The sequence below is a fragment of the Canis lupus genome, chromosome 3 (assembly GCF_048164855.1).
Source record: "Canis lupus baileyi chromosome 3, mCanLup2.hap1, whole genome shotgun sequence".
In the NCBI taxonomy this organism is placed as follows: domain Eukaryota; kingdom Metazoa; phylum Chordata; class Mammalia; order Carnivora; family Canidae; genus Canis; species Canis lupus.
This window is the reverse complement of record NC_132840.1, coordinates 24,406,158-24,422,131: the sequence shown is the minus strand read 5'-3', so window position 1 is coordinate 24,422,131 and position 15,974 is coordinate 24,406,158. Positions and strand designations below refer to the sequence as shown.

Below are 15,974 nucleotides of genomic sequence, written 5' to 3'. Positions count from 1 at the left end.
GCATGTGTGAACCCACTTCCCTGGTGGGGTGGCCTTGCTCCCCAAGAGCCCATGGCCAGAGTGAAAAACATCTGTCTACCTACCCTGCATTCTCATCAGCAGATGGGTCTACGCTTAGGGACTGTTGGCCTCTCTGGTGGGCACCTCCTGTTTGCAGAACTGACCTTCGGTGCCCCCAGAGGGAGGGTCCTGAGAGGTAGGAATGCGGGGCAGGGTCCAGCAGAGGCTCTGCTTGGCTCCTGATGCCCACAGTACTGGTCTGGGGAGCTTTTCAGCCATTTGTCACCCTTCAGGCAGGGCCAGCACACTGGGTCATCGAGCAGCCCTGGCAAGTCCTGGCACTGTCCCAGTCTGTGATGAAGCTGGGCCCAGGCAGTCAGCTCTCCCAGGGCTTCCCAAGCCCTCTTTTGGGGCATGATTATAACTGGGAGAAGGGGGTTTTAAAGAGCTCATCCTGAGAGGGTGGTCATTACCTCTCTCGCACATTGCCTTTCTCACAAGCCCAGAGAAGGCTGAGCCTGCAGAACTGTCCTGACAAATGAAACAAGGAAGCAACCAGAGCATGAAGATGGAGCTGCGGTTGGAGTTCCGGTGGTTTCTGATGGGTGTGAGGTATCTCACCACGTGTCCACCCAGAGCCCCTCCCAGCATTCTGGAGGGATTCCTGAATGCTCCTCTGTGCCTGGTGCCCTCAGCTGTGGGCTGGGGTGGCCAGGCTCCCAGCTCTCTCCTGGAGGAAAAGGTCCTGGTGGCCTGGGGCTCAGCACATGTTGGTTACAGGAGACACTTGCTTCCTGAAATGTTCTGTGAAGGTGATGAGTTGTTCGTGCTCAGCACTTTGGGGTTCTCCCAAGCAGGGGTCCCTAAAGGGTTCTGGGTTCCTGTTTCTAGGCATCTGGGCCACAGGCCTCAGTTCCACCCCCTGAAGCATGGATTCGATGAATGGTTTGGATCCCCCAACTGTCACTTTGGACCTTATGACAACAGGGCCAGGCCCAACATCCCTGTGTACAGGGACTGGGAGATGGTCGGCAGGTAACGGGTCCCTTCCCTGCCCTCCCTGAAAACAGCAGAGCCTGGCCCCACTCCCTAGAGTTGCCTTAGGAGCCCTGGCCCCGCCCCCTGGCCCTGCCCTAAGCAGAGTCGCTGGCCTAGGAGGTTCTGGATCCCCTGCTTGCATGTGCCAGGTCCCAGCACACCAGCACTCTGCTTCGTAGGCTGGCTCTTCTTCCCGGGGCTCGTAGGACTCACGGCTCAGGATTGCTGCTTGAGCCGCACCTGCAGGGGTTTTTAACCTTGGAAAGGTTAGGACCACGATAAGAACCAAAGATCCTCCCCTGAACAAGGTGTCCACACAACACTGTTCAGCCTGAAGCTGCTCCAGCTCCCCGGCCGTTGGCCTGCCCCAGGCCACGCACTCTGTGGGCCGCGCGCTCTGTGGGCCACATGCTTGGGGCGATGGCGCTACCAAGAGCGCTCTGCTGTGGGAGGGAAGTGGCTCTGTGAGCACCTGCCTTCGGGGGCCTGCAGTGTGGCCCTGCAAGGTTGGGCCCTGGCCTGTCTGGAATTTCGATTGGCTCAATTCTCCTTTTCTCCTTCCTTTTTTACTGTTTGACATCTTTGGTGGAAATTCTCGTTGTGGGTTTTGGCCAGAAATCTGGGTCAGGCCCTTGCATTTTAGTAATAGTCTCACTGGGAGAGACTTTGCTCCTCGGAATTGCGGCTCAAGGGGTTCTAGCACAATCATCCCACCACACAGACACGGCCAGCTTAGAGCGTCTGTGCCCTGTGAGCTGCCACCAGCCCTGGTGACCCCAGACCCACCTCCCATCCTCTCTGCCTCCAGCCTCCCCTGTCCTCACATTGTTCCCGTTTGCCTCCCAGATGGGGGGGCTCCTGTGGCACCTTGTCCTCTACAACCCCATGACCTCAGGAACAAGGCCAGCTTCCAGTTCCATTTATGCATATGTTCAACATTTCCCTCTTCTGAGCAAGGTCCGTAGCTCTATGAAATCATGGAAAAGGAGGCTTTCTTGGTCTCCAGAATTCTGATTCTTGTCTGGGCCTATGTTATTTTCAGATATTATGAGGAATTTCCAATTAACCTGAAGACTGGGGAGGCCAACCTCACTCAGGTGTACTTGCAGGTAATGGGAGTCTGGGCTGGGCAGGCCCTGGCCGGGGAAGGCTGGCCTCCAGGGCAGTTGTAGGTGGGTCTTCTCTGCAGGAAGCCCTGGACTTCATTAAGAGGCAACAAGCAGCTCAGCGCCCCTTCTTTCTCTACTGGGCCATCGATGCCACTCATGCACCTGTTTACGCTTCCAGACCCTTCTTGGGCACCAGCCAACGAGGGCGGTGAGTCCTTGGTCATGGAGACATAGACCCCCACCCAGACGGTTCAGCTCCACTTGACTATGTCAGGGACAGTGCATTCTGTGTCATTACATCTCTAATTATCCATCACGGAAGAAGGCAGATGGTCCATGCTTCTCCGAAGCTGCCCACCAGCCCGAAGTTCACGGGAGGAGGGTGGTGGTGGTGCAGTTGACTGTGTCCTGGATTAACCTGAGGAACTGGTCTTTCCCTCCCCTCTGAATTCAGCTGGCCCGCTGTGTCATCTAGCCATAAAGCTCACTAATGTCCTTTCTCCTGTAGGTATGGGGATGCCGTCCGGGAGATTGACAACAGCGTTGGGAAAATCCTGAGCCTCCTCCAGGACCTGAGGATCTCTGAGAACACATTTGTTTTCTTCACATCGGACAATGGCGCGGCCCTCATTTCTGCTCCTAACCAAGGCCAGTGTTGCAGACACCCTTGCCTCCACCAATAAGGCTGCCCTCGGGGCCCTGAGTCTCTAATACTCCATCAGGGCTGCTCAGCCACCCTAGGTAGAGGGTGAAGGGGCTGATGTAGGACTCTGTCCAGTGGGGGAGATGCCCGCTCCCTTCTCGGGGGCCCTTGTCCAGTGGGAACAGACTTGGGAGTGGCCCTGACCTAGTTACACAGGAGACTGGCAGGGGCCACCTGCCAACACCCATGTTTCCTGGAGCACCATCTGCCCCTGGACGGCTGGAGCCATCTCCAAAAGCCCCCCACCCCAGAGTGCCAGCTCAGCTCAGCAAGGGGGCCTCCTTGGGGCTGTGACTGCTCAGGCTACTTAGCCAACTCTCAGGCTGTTCCATCTTGTTGAGCGCAGAGGCTGCACCCTGCCGTCCTATAGGAGTCCCTGCCCCTTCCACACCTATAGTGGCACGTCTCTGTCCCATTGTTCTTGAAAACACTGGGGCCTCAGCAGAGCTCTGAGTCACTCTGAGGGCTCTGGAAGGAAAGTCACAGGGAGCAAGAAACCCAGGGGGACAGACCTGGATAGGGAGGCTCTGGGGGCCCTACTGTCAGGGACAGTGCATTCTGTGCCATTACACAGAATGGGAGGGTCTCCTGCAGCCAGTTCTCTGGGGGGCAGATGGTCTCAAGCTGAGAAGGAATCATGTTGTTGACATACAGAACAGCAGGTCGGACGGAGTCTGGGCCTGGCTGGTCGGGGGCCCCAAGGGAGCCAGGTGGTGCCCTCCACGACTATGGAGGGGGCTCGTCCTCATACAGACTCTCCCCATGCAGCTGATGGTCCCAGAAATGAGGGTGGGACTGTCTGTCTGTCTCCCAGCAGAGGCCCGTGGCATGCTGGATGCCGCTGTCTCTGCTGTCCCTCCCCAACTTGGTACCCTGAGAGCCTCCCAGCCCTCACTGTGACCACCAGCCTCTTAGACCGGGGCCAGGCTTCAGTGTCCCATCCTCATGCCTAGAGTATGGAATGGTTCACATGTGTGTGTAAGAATCTGTGTACTCACCACATGGCTTGAGAAATAGAGGTAGAGAGGGTAGACCCTCGTCAGCATCTCTGAGTCCCCCCAAAAGGAGCCGCATCCTGTCCTCGCTATTCTCTGTGATCCACATGCATGTGTGTTCAGCTGCCTGTGCTGGTGTGTGGTCCTACATGACCTTCACTGCTCTTCCTCAGGGTCTGCCCACACTAACACGTGGTGGCAGGGTTCAGGTCCCTTGTAGGAGCAAGCCACAGGGGTTACTGCTAGAAAAACGCTACTCCGTTCCATTTTCTCCAATTTTTCATGAGGGCCTGGCGTTGAAGGAGCCTCAGGCCTCTGGTGCTGGCAGCGACAGGTCACCATTTGTCCCACAGGGATCTTCCTCTGGGCTCTGGGAGCGAGGCAGCCTGGCTAGGGCTGTCTGCCTTCTGACATGTCCTGGCACAGGGCGGGACCTCTCAGAATCTGTGCCCCACCCCCAATGGAACACCCCACCAGGGGACCCACGGGATGACACAATTGGACTCCCAACCACAAACGCACAGGGGTGCTTGAGGACCCCAGTGTGTAAGCCAGGCTGTTCCCGGAGATCAACTGTGGCTTTGGCCTATGGCAGTGCTTGTGCTCTCCGTTTCTGAGTGGGCGCTCTGCCTTAGGGACACAGTTACTGCCAGAGCATCTCCAGGCCTTTTGGCCTTAAGCTTGAGGTCTGAAATCTGTGGCTGGTCCTTCCAGCCACATGACCCCTGGGGGACCAGGCTGTGACAGATGGACACCTCCTGAAAGCAAGTGCCCAGCAGTGTGGGCACCGCCCCGGGGACTCGGGGTAGACATCTGATGGGCAACAACCCTGTCTCCCTAGGTGGTAGCAACGGCCCCTTTCTGTGCGGGAAGCAGACCACGTTTGAAGGTGGGATGAGGGAGCCTGCGATTGCATGGTGGCCCGGGCGAATCCCTGCAGGCCGGGTGAGTCAGATCGGCCACCCCCTGACATGAAGCTCCCAGTTCCTCCAAACCGGGAGATGGCTGGCAAACGGCAGATGGGGCAGGCATGGGGACGTCAGGCACAGTGTTAGCAGCTGCCCTCAGGTGACAGGGCTGCCTTGTCAGTGAACGTGGCAGTCCTGAGATAAACTAAGCTAAGCCCCTGAAGGACTTGTCAGAGTCTTAGTGTGCTGATGGGTATCATGAACACCTGGAGGGCACAGAGCGCACTGGGTTTCTAAAAACAGAGTTGACCACAGAATATACCTCCCAGGCTGCTGGTTCCCTAGGCACAGTCTCAGACAGAATGGCTTCCACCACGCCTGCAGTGCACAGGTGCAAGCCACAGGGCTGGGCAGCCTGGCCCTCTGGCTGGACCTGCTGTATGTGCTGCCGTCTCCACTGGCCAGCCTCTCCTGCACCTCAGAGCCCCTTGCTCTGTCCCTCCTGCTAAGAACCCACATGTGGGGTCTTCTCTCTCTGGGCATCTCAGTTGAGACTCCTGATAAATGTGGGTGTCAGGGCTGATGTCTGCAAACACTCCTCTCACTGGCTCTTAACTGATTTCTCTCCTCTGATGCGCTCCAAAGAGCACTGTTTCCGCTGGTGTCGGCTCAGCCCTCACAGCACCACCATGAGGGAAACATTCCCCTGTGGCTGCTGCAATGACTGCCACACTCAGTGGCTTACACAATACCCTCATCTGCTAGTCTGGAGGTCATAAGACCAGCACGGTCCTGGACTAGACTCCCAGCATCCCAGGGCTGGTTCCGCCTGGAGGCTCCAGGGGAGGATCTATTTCCCCGGCTTTCCCGCCTTCTAGAGGCACCCACAGCCCGCCCTCCATCATCTAGGCTGATAACATCCAGTCGAGTGGTCGCTCTGACTCTTTCCCCCCTGCCCCTGCCAGGTATCTAGGATCACCTCTTATTTTAAGATCAGCTGTTTGGCAGCCTTGATTCCCTCTTTGTCATGTAAGGAAACGTTCATGGGGTCTGGGGATGGGGATGTGGACCTCAGGGTGGCATTGATGTTGTTCTACCCACCACCACCATCACTACCTCTCATCGCCACCATTATCATCGTCATCACCATCATTACCACTATCATCATCATTATCACTATCATCCTGTCGCCGTTATCACTGTCATCACCATCATCATCCTCACCGTTATCATCACCACTGTTACTACCAGCACTGTCATCACTGTCACCATCATCCTCACCATCATCACTATCACTGTCATCCTCACCACTATTACCACCACGTTCACCATCATCATTGTTATCATCACCATCATCCCAACTGTCATTGTCACTATCACCATCATCGTTGTTATCACCATCCCACATGTTAGTGAACTGTGGCCCAAGGAAAGGAAGTCACTTGTCAGAAACTCTATCTAGCAGGTGGTAGAGCTGGGAGCAGCCCTCAGGTATGGAGCATGGAGCCCACCTCCTCCCTGGGCTCCCCCACAACTTCTCGCTCCAGGACAGTCTCCTTGGGGTCCTCCCGCAAGGGAAAGCTCCAGCCTTTGGGATCATCCTCCTCCACCCCTCTGGGCCCTGCTCCCTGGAGAGGAGAACATATCAAACAGATCCGTGCAGCCTTCCCTGTGCTTTGTCCCACAGCACTCGCTGAAACTGAAGCAAACAGGTTGTAAGGTCCGTGCCCTATAATGACCACAGGAGGACTCTATTTAAACACCCTGTCATTGTCCACTGGTTTCAGATACTCCGCACCCCCTCACACCTGGCAGGGAGACTTTGTTTCAGAGTAAAGTCTTGGAAGTGGTGGTAGCAACAGCAATGACTTCCTGCCATGAGCCCACAGCAGACAATTGCATTTTCTTGAAGACATTATGCACATTGAGAGTTCCTGTGTTTCAGAAAGAGTCTATGCTCCCAGCTGTTCTGTGCTGATAAGGAGGACACCAGATATTCCGTTCTACCCCACCATGCCATCCACACAGCAGTCTCTCCTCCCCATTTATTTATTCCAGGTAGCTAAAATATCTGGATTTCTTTCTTTCTTTCTTTCTTTCTTTCTTTCTTTCTTTCTTTCTTTCTTTCTTTCTTTCTTTCTTCCTTCCTTCCTTCCTTCCTTCCTTCCTTCCTTCCTTCCTTTTTCTTTCTTTCTTTCTTTCTTTCTTTCTTTCTTTCTTTCTTTCTTTCTTTCTTTCTTTCTCTTTTTTTCTTTTCTTTCTTCTTATTTCTCTCTCTCTCTCTCTTTCTCTCTCTCTTTTTGTCTCAAAGTGACAAGGGAGAAAAGCCATGGGAACGAAATAATGCCATTGGCCACCACCTCCTCCTCTCTGCAAAGGTTTAAATCAAACATTGGCTTTCCCATTCCCTCCACACTGGACTATAGAACCAGCAATGCGAGCAGCCATGGCTGGTGTGCTCAGTGTCTAAACAGACTTCCTCGTGTCTGGGGACTATCATGTGATACCCTGACAGAGGCAGGGGTCCTCCCAGGTGAGGGAAGCAGTGGTTGGATTCATCAACAACATGCACACAGGGGATGTCTGCCTGGCCAAACCTGCCAACAGACTCTCCAGCTCTTCCTCCTGGCCCGGCCCTCACCCCCCAGATCCAGGCTTGGGGAGAGTGGGCCACGGGTGCTGTGGGGTGGGATGGGATGAAAGCACTCAGTGGGCTCCAGAAGAGGCAGGGGAGCAGACGTGCGTCTATCAAGACCAGCAGGCAGTTCTTTGCCAAGAGTGCTCCTTTCCTTAGATTTGTCTTGCTGGTTGCATGGAGTTAGAGCATTCAGTTTGGGCCAAGGTCACCTAGAACATCAGTTGCCTGTCCAGTCTTTACCTATCCTCCTGTCAGCCTTGGCCAGCTGCCCCTTCTCATGCTGGAGGAGCTCCTCATGCTCTGGGCCTCACAGGCCTCTTTTTCCCACTGTGCTCTCACCTGATTTGGGAAATTCACAGTGGTTCAGTGTTAAAATAATGGTGACAGGTTCAGAGAGGGCAGGTCCACCAGGCTGGACCCCGCTGGCCTCTTCCTACACCATCTTCTCACTTCTGTCTGGTTCCGATTCATAGTCACCACAGAAACGAAGGCATGGGAACTAGGGATGGGACAGTTGGAATCCCCACTCAGCCCTAATGTCCCAAGAGTTGTGGCAGCTGCACACAAGCCAGCCGGACCTTTAAGGACCTGAGGGGCTCCAGGAGAGCCTGGAGCAAGTTGAAGCTGAAAAGGCAGGGTGCATGGAAAGGTGACAGGGCAAGGGTATGTACATGCACTGGAAGGGGTGTGATTGTGTGCCCCTTGCTGGGCAGCAGAAGGGCCTGTGCCTAAGGACCTGACCCCTGGCTGCCATCTAGTCAGGGCAGGGCATTTTGAGTGCACCTCCATTGTCATGCATTCAGGTGAGCCACCAGCTGGGCAGCATCATGGACCTCTTCACCACCAGCCTGTCCCTGGCAGGCCTGGCACCGCCCAGCGACAGGGTGATTGACGGCCTGGACCTGCTACCTGCCATGCTGGGGGGCCAGCTGACAGACAGGTAGGTTCCAGCTGGGCACTGGCCCCTGTACCACCTTTGGCCCTCCAGCACCAGGTGACAGCCAGACCTGGCTGACAAAGCAGGTTTCCTCCCCCAGCTGGCTTGGGGCAGAGGGAGGACATGAGGAGACACCCTGGGACTTTGTGGCTTGAGAGCATCCTGATGCATGAGCCCTGGTCCTCTGAGACCATTCGCAGCACCTAGGGCCTCTGGGCACATCCAGGTCTTGGTCTCAAGGTAGAAACACCTCCCTCCTGCCTGCAGCATCCTTCTGCCTCGGGCTGTTGGAAGGAGGACAGACCTGTCTGCCCAAGTGACCGGTGTCCAGACAGCTGGAGCCCGGCTCCATCCTGTGTCCATATTTGCTGGATTCTTCATGTCCCGACTCCACTGCTCCCCAGCTTGAGACAGCTGCTGTTTTGTTCAAACAAAATGAGTGTCATAGGCTTCTCTGAAGGATGTAAATTCTGAAATGTTGAGTTCTGTAGCCAGGAAAGGCACCCGTTGGCCTGGGAGCTACACAATTGCCTCAGCTGTAGGGCAGGGATGAGATTGCTTTGTTAGGTGTTTGTCGGCATTGCTTGTCTTTTCTGACTTGAAACCTGGCACAAGAGCTTGTTTCCTGGTGGGGAGGGGGTGTCAGAGATAGTGGTGTTCTTAGCAGGCTGTCTGCCCTGAGATGAGGCCAGGGCCGTTCTACAACTGCCACCAGCTTCGCCCCCAGGGGACCAACCATGGGGCTCACCCCTGGCAGCCTGGTGGACCCATTCACCTTTGTGCCAATGTGAGCTCAGCATGGTCATTTCTGTAAAATTTCAACATAACTGTGAGCCCACACGTTTCTTGTGTCACCTAACCCCATCCCTCCCTCCCTAACAGGCCGATATTCTATTACCGTGGAGACACACTGATGGCAGTCACCCTTGGCCAGTACAAGGCCCACTTCTGGACCTGGACCAATTCCTGGGAGGAGTTCAGACAGGTAAGGGGCTTGCGGCGCCGTGGACTGCACCCCCCACCATCCTGTCCAGAGCAGAGCAGCAGGTGGAGAGAACCAGAGGCCCCCACTAAGGGCTGGTGGCCACAGGAGTCTCACACTCACCACCTTTCTCACTCACCTGCCATAGGGAGAAGCTGGGAGTGACAGGGCATAGCTACAGGGACAGCTCCTTAGGACCCTGGACTCTCCCTACTGAGACATCCCGCAGGACAGGCTCTGACCCTACTCAGAGGCCTGGGGGACTCAGGTGAACCGATTTTCCTTCCTCTGGCCCCTCCTGTCCCAGTCCCACCTACTCTCACCTGGCCAGGTGCTCGCTGATCCCACCAAACAGCAGGTGCAGCATCTTCCTCCCAGCATCTGTCCTGGAGGCTGCGTGTGGCTTTCTCTGCTGCCCTGTCCTGCCCCTCCTGGGCCTCAGCCCCTGCCTCTTACAGGGCCTTCAGGGTGACACCCCCACCCCTCTGAGCATCCAGATCTCAGACACAAGTAAAGTTCATTAGTTGGAAAGAAGAGCAGTTTAGGTTAGCAAAGCATCTGAGCGCGAGGACGTGGTGTACCAGTCGGCATGCAGTCAGTTGCAGACTTAGAGGATCTGGTGCCCAAGCTGATGAGGCAAGTGGGCCTGGCTGTGGGCACACCCGTACCAATGCCCAGACCCGGTGCCTCGTGTGGATGAGGGGCCACTGCCCCAGGCACGCAGTCAGAGCCCAGTGCCCAGGACAGTACACTTCCTCCCCGTGCCCAGCACATGTCCCCAACTGGCCGTCAGGAGCAAGAGCTGGCAGCAGGTGAGCTTAGCTGGACTGTTGCTTCTCTTCTGCTTTCTGACACCTGGAGTGAACCCAGAGGAGTGTCCTGTGGGCCCCCAGACTCACTGTGGTAGCAGTACCCAAGCTCTCCCAGAACACAGTTAGCAAAAAGCATGGCTGAGCCCTGTCCTCTGGCTTTTTCTCTTAGCCTTGGGCTCCCTGAATATGAGCACCTGTCCCCTCCTCTCCCTGCGTCCAGGGCTCCCGCACCTGCTCTTCTTCCCCACCTTTGTTCAGGTACGTCAGCCAACCTGAGCACCTGGCAGCCCACCTCCTGTCAGACAGGGCTGCGTGCAGTTTGCCCTTCAGGTGCTCAGAGGTTGAGAGGTCATAGGAGGCCCTGAAAACCCAGACCCTGGCAGTACAGGGCTGGGGCAGCTGTATGGCCTCACTTCTCCCTCCCCACCGCCCCTCCTGTGACAACGCATGTCTCCCGGGCCATCTCCAGTCCCATTGTTGGCTGCTCGAGGGTCCTAGTGGACAGGAGCAGCTGGGGTTCCAGAAGCCGCTCAGGCCTCCCATGGCTCCCTGGTTCTCCAGGCTCTTGGGACTTCTTGGGGCCTGGTCCCATCAGCCCCGGCCCAAATGAGACCCGTCCCAGCTTCCCACCCAGGCTGAAACTGAGAAGAGCTGGGGGAGCCTCTTTCAGATAGGGTATCAGAAGAGTCTGGAAGGTTCTGCAGGTAGAGCAGCTCCCTGTGTGACCTTTTCTGACTTGACTGTGTGCTAGGGCCAGGAAGGGTCGGGAGAGGACACTTCAGCACACCCCGGCGGGGCCACTCTGCGGCTAGTGAGTGCTCCCTCCTCTTGTCCAGAGGCCAGGAGATGCGCTCCCGCCCCCCAGGGCTGTCTGTGGCAGCTCCCAGGTTGGTCTGCTCTGCACTGCTGCTGAGGTCTTGGGAGATAAAGCACAGGGTTCTTGTCTCTCCCATGTGTAGACATCAGGAGCGTCTGTCCCTGGGAGGCAATGGCCCCGACACAAGATGGCCGAGTGGGCTCACACAGGGGCTGCCCACACCACTGTGCCGATTGCCCTTCCCCCTCCAGGGGTCAGGGTGGCTGAGGGAATGTGTTAGTGGGGCAGGGCCCAAGAAGTAAGGGCAACAGCGTCCCTGTGGCCACCGACCACCCCCTCGAGCACTGAGCATCAGCAGGATTTAGGTCTACCTCTTCCCAGCCCTTCCAGAGGGCTCCCATGCTAGGGCCTGCTATGTTCAGAAGCTCCTGGGGCTGCCCGGCTAGGGCAGGCTCACCACCTGAAGGAGGGGCCTGGGGGTGTGTTTCAGCGGGGAATGGAGGTCTGTGATCCCTGGGGATCACCCACATGGACCCTATTAGCAGTGTACAAGCTGTACTCACGTCCCTGGGGCCCACCTACATCCTAGGTCAGGCTTTCCCACCCCACCCCAAGGCCAGCTGAGCAGGGGAGGGATCACTGTTCCTACAGGTGTGTGACCTTGCCACCGCAGGGACTGGCCGAGGCTATGGCAAGAGCCATGTGCAGTGTGGGGTGCAGCAGGAGCCAGGTACAGGTGTGCATGTCCGGATCACGTCCCACACATGTTAGCCTAAGAGCAGGGCTCCAAGGGCAAGGGCTGAGGAGGGTCAGGTGTGCCCTGCTCCCTGCTCCCCATTCTGCAGCTCTGCACAGGGCCCCAGCTTTGAGGGAATGGGGCCACATGGGGCAGGCGCAGCCTCCCTCACAGGACGGAAGGGGAATCCTGTGCTAATTAGCAGGGTCTTAATTAAATAGGGTTATTTGATTTGCATCCAAATGATGATTTGCATGCTCTCTCGAGACCTCGAGCTGCCAACGTTTTCATGCCAGGGATGATGATCTCTCCCATTGTTGAATCCATACGTATGCTGCAACACTTCTGCTCCCAGGAGGTCAGGGGTAACCCGCTGTGGAACCCACTTGGGCCTCCGTTATTCACTGCCCTCTGCATCTTCAATTCTCCGTATTTTTCCAGCCACTGACTTAGGAATCACAGCTCAGTGCAGATAAATGGAATGTCATGGGTTTCCAACCACCCTGCTTTCTTGAAAGGCAGAATGTTGACGGCTCTGCTGACCAGCTGCTTGTGGCACACACAGAGAGGGTCGGAGCAGGCTGCCGGTTGACTACACTGGTGCCTACAGAAAGCCTTCCAGGTGCTCATGGTGGAGAAATGAGTGGCACAAGCGTGTCACCCAGCTCACAGTTTTGGGGTTCATGGGCACAGGTCACGGCCACCTCTCTAGACCTGTCCTGTGTTGGCTGAAGCCTGGAGCCCAGCTGCCCAGGGCCCTAGGGTTACCAGTGCAGCAGGATCCCCTGGGGATCCTATCCTATCCGCCAGGTAGCCGGCATTTCTGGGGGGGGCGGGGCCATCCCAGCACCAGGACCACTCACGCACCCTGACTTCCCTTTTCATTATTTTTTAAGATTTTTTTTTAATTTTTATTTTATTTATGATAGGCACACAGTGAGAGAGAGAGAGGCAGAGACACAGGCAGAGGGAGAAGCAGGCTCCATGCACCGGGAGCCCAACGTGGGATTCGATCCCGGGTCTCCAGGATCGCGCCCTGGGCCAAAGGCAGGCGCCAAACCGCTGCGCCACCCAGGGATCCCTAAGATTTTTTTTATTGGAGTTCAGTTTGCTGTCATATAGCATAACACCCAGTGCTCATCTCACCAAGTGCCCCCCTCAGTTCCAATCACCCAGTCACCCCAACCCCCCACCCACTTCCCCTTCCACTACCCCTTGTTCATTTCCCAGAGTTAGGTGTCTCTCATGTTTTGTCACCCTCACCGATATTTTCACTCATTTTCTCTCCTTTCCCTTTATTCCCTTTCACTAATTTTTATATTCCCCAAATGAATGAGGCCATATGATGTTTGTCCTTCTCCCATTGACTTATTTCATTCAACATAATACCCTCTAGGTCCCTCCACGTCGAAGCAAATAGTGGGTATTTGTCATTTCTATTGGCTGAGTAATACTCCATTACATAGGTAGAACACATCTCCTTTATCCATTCATCTGTCGATGGGTACCGAGGCTCCTTCCACAGTGTAGCTATTGTGGACATTGCCGCTAAAATCATCGGGGTGCAGGTGTCCCGGCGTTTCACTGCATCTGTATCTTTGGGGTAAATGCCCAGCAGTGGAATTGCTGGGTCGCATGGCAGCTCTATTTTGAACTCTTTGAGGAACCTCCACACAGTTTTCCAGAGTGGCTGCACCAGTTCACATTCCCACCAACAGTGCAGGAGGGTTCCCCTTTCTCCACATCGTCTCCAACATTTGTTGTTTCCTGTCTTCTTAATGTTCCCCATTCTCACTGGTGTGAGGTGGTATCACATTGTGCTTTTGAGTTGTGTTTCCCTGATGGCCAGTGATGCGGAGCATTTTCTCATGTGCGTGTTGGCCATGTCTATGTCTTCCTCTGTGAGATTTCTGTTCATGTCTTTTGCCCATTTCATGATTGGATTGTTGGTTTCTTTGCTGTAGAGTTGAATAAGTTATTTAGAGATCTTGGACACTGGCCCTTTATCTGACGGGTCATTTACAAATATCTTCTCCCATTCTGTGGGTTGTCTTTTAGTTTTGTTGAGTGTTTCTTTTGCTGTGCGGAAGCTTCTCATCTTGATGAAGTCCCAGTGATTCATTTTTGCTTTTGTTTCTCTGGCCTTCATGGATGTATCTTGCAAGAAGTTGCTGTGGTGGTGGAAGGGGAGGAGGGCAGGGGGAGGGGGTGAATGGGTGACTTCCCTTTTCAGATGCAGCTCAGAAGCTGCCCCCACCAGGAACCCTGAGGGCAGGGGTGGCCTGGGGAGGAAGGGGGTAGTGGGAGCTCTGGCCACACGTCTGTCTCAGTCCTAGCCTGTTCCCCGGCACTTGGGCCTCCCGTTTCTTCCTGGCCTCCGAGGAGGCTGCAGGAGTCTGACCAGGTGGGGCAGCTTTGCCCTGGAAGTTAATTAAGGTCAAGCTGCCAATATGGGCTAAAATAGTTTATTTATTTTAAGTAATAATCTTTTTTTAAGATTTTTTTTTTTTTTTTGTAACCAATCTCTACACCCAAGGTGGGGCTCAAACTCACAACCCTGAGCTCAAGAGTTACATGCCCCACCAACAGAGCCCGCCGGGCGCTCCTAACATATTTTAAAGAGATTCACCTCTCCCCACCCAAAAAAGGGGGCCAGCGTGGTACAAGAATACAGGCCTGATGGCTCTGCAGCTCTGAGCCTGAGGCATTGGAAAGACACCGTCCTCCATCATGCTTGGCCCTCGCATGCTCACTCAAGCATCCTGGGATGCAGCACACAGCCATGAGATGGACTGGCCTGCCTTGCGGAGTTCATGGCCACTGCTTCCTGGGCTCCCAGGGTGTGGGCACACATGGCACTCACTGCCCTCCTGGCCTCTTGTTTCAGGGCATTGATTTCTGCCCTGGGCAGAACGTCTCAGGAGTCACCACCCACACGCAGGAGGAGCACACGAAGCTGCCCCTAATCTTCCACCTGGGACGAGACCCTGGGGAGAGGTTCCCCCTCAGGTGAGCCAGGGTGCCAGGAAAACCCTGGCTAGGCCCCATTAACTGCAGGCACACACTAGGGGGTTGGTATTCCCAGAGAGTCACATGCATGCCTTGAGCTTTGGAGACCCGTAAAAACACCAAGCAAAGCATGGGTCCTCCTGCCCCAACAGGTCTGCAGCGCCTGTCCTCTGGTGTCCGCCTCTGCCCTGGCCTGCCATCCATGTCTCCCACTCCACTGGTCTCTGTGACCCAGTCACATGACCCCCACCCCACGCTGCCTTCGGGGGTAGCTGCTGTGGGGGTTTGAGAGTCGGGGGTGTGGGGTAGACGAGAACCACTGTATGTGGCAGGAAGCCCCAGCCTGGAAAGACCCACCCTGGGGCTTCACCCTCCCGGTCTGGCCACCCAGAGTACTCAAGACACATCCTGGGACCTTTGTCCAGCTTAGATGCCCAGGACTGTGGGAAGGAAACAGATGTCCCCCACACCTGCATCCACTAACTCATCCATGGTCTTACTGGCAAGAGGGACTTTGTGGGGGTAATTAAGATGAAGGTGGAAATGAGGTTGTACTGGAGTAGGGTGGCCCCAAATTCAATGAGAGTATCCACAGGAGGCAGAAGACAGGCCACAGACACAGGGGAGAGGCCACAGGAAAACAGAGGCAGAAGTGGAGCCTCTGAGAGGGGGTGCATTTCTGCCTGGGTCTCAGACTCTGGCCTGCAGAACTGGGAGGGAAGAGATTCTGCTTGTCTAAGCCCCAGTCTGTGGCCATTTGTTACGGAGGCTCCAGGACACTCACGGGGGGAGGCTGGGAGCCCCTCGTGGTCTGGAACCCAGAGGCAGGTACAAGTGTGGTCAGGAATCAGGCTGAGCTGGGAGGAGGTTGGGAGGAGGCAGTCCAAGCCCTCCGCCTGCCCCTGGAAGTAGCTTCATGGCCAAGACCCAGCAGGACCACAGGAGCAGGTGGCAGGGCCATTTCTGGAGGTGCCATGTGCTGTCCCTCTGCCTCCCAGCTGCCTGACTGGCCCCAGGATCACCCAGAGCTTACACATGGCAGCCCTGGTGCCCGTGCTCCAGACAAGGAGACCCAGACCTAGGGTGGGACACGGTTCTGGAAAGAAGACCCAGCTCAGGAGGGTTCCCAGCTCAGGAGGGTTCCCACATGCACTTGCACCACGGCCCTGAGACTGCTGAACACAGCTTATGCCCTGTTCTTCCCAGTGCCTTTGGCTGCAGAATCGGGTGAAGACTCCACACAGGCCTCCACACAGGCCTCGAGACAGGCTTTGAAAAGCTTGCAGGTGG

At 55.8% G+C, this 15,974-nt stretch overlaps 1 protein-coding gene across 1 annotated transcript in view; it reads left to right on the top strand.

The window, feature by feature from the left end:
* The window catches only part of GALNS (galactosamine (N-acetyl)-6-sulfatase), a 28,672-nt gene that overhangs the window by 9,383 nt on the left and 3,315 nt on the right, over nucleotides 1-15,974 (top strand). The window contains exons 5-12 of the mRNA XM_072819582.1: nucleotides 892-1,035; nucleotides 2,081-2,147; nucleotides 2,228-2,355; nucleotides 2,656-2,795; nucleotides 4,687-4,790; nucleotides 8,195-8,331; nucleotides 9,211-9,313; nucleotides 14,563-14,684. Of these exons, the coding sequence (XP_072675683.1) occupies nucleotides 892-1,035; nucleotides 2,081-2,147; nucleotides 2,228-2,355; nucleotides 2,656-2,795; nucleotides 4,687-4,790; nucleotides 8,195-8,331; nucleotides 9,211-9,313; nucleotides 14,563-14,684 (945 nt within the window). The remainder of the gene's footprint in view (nucleotides 1-891; nucleotides 1,036-2,080; nucleotides 2,148-2,227; nucleotides 2,356-2,655; nucleotides 2,796-4,686; nucleotides 4,791-8,194; nucleotides 8,332-9,210; nucleotides 9,314-14,562; nucleotides 14,685-15,974) is intronic.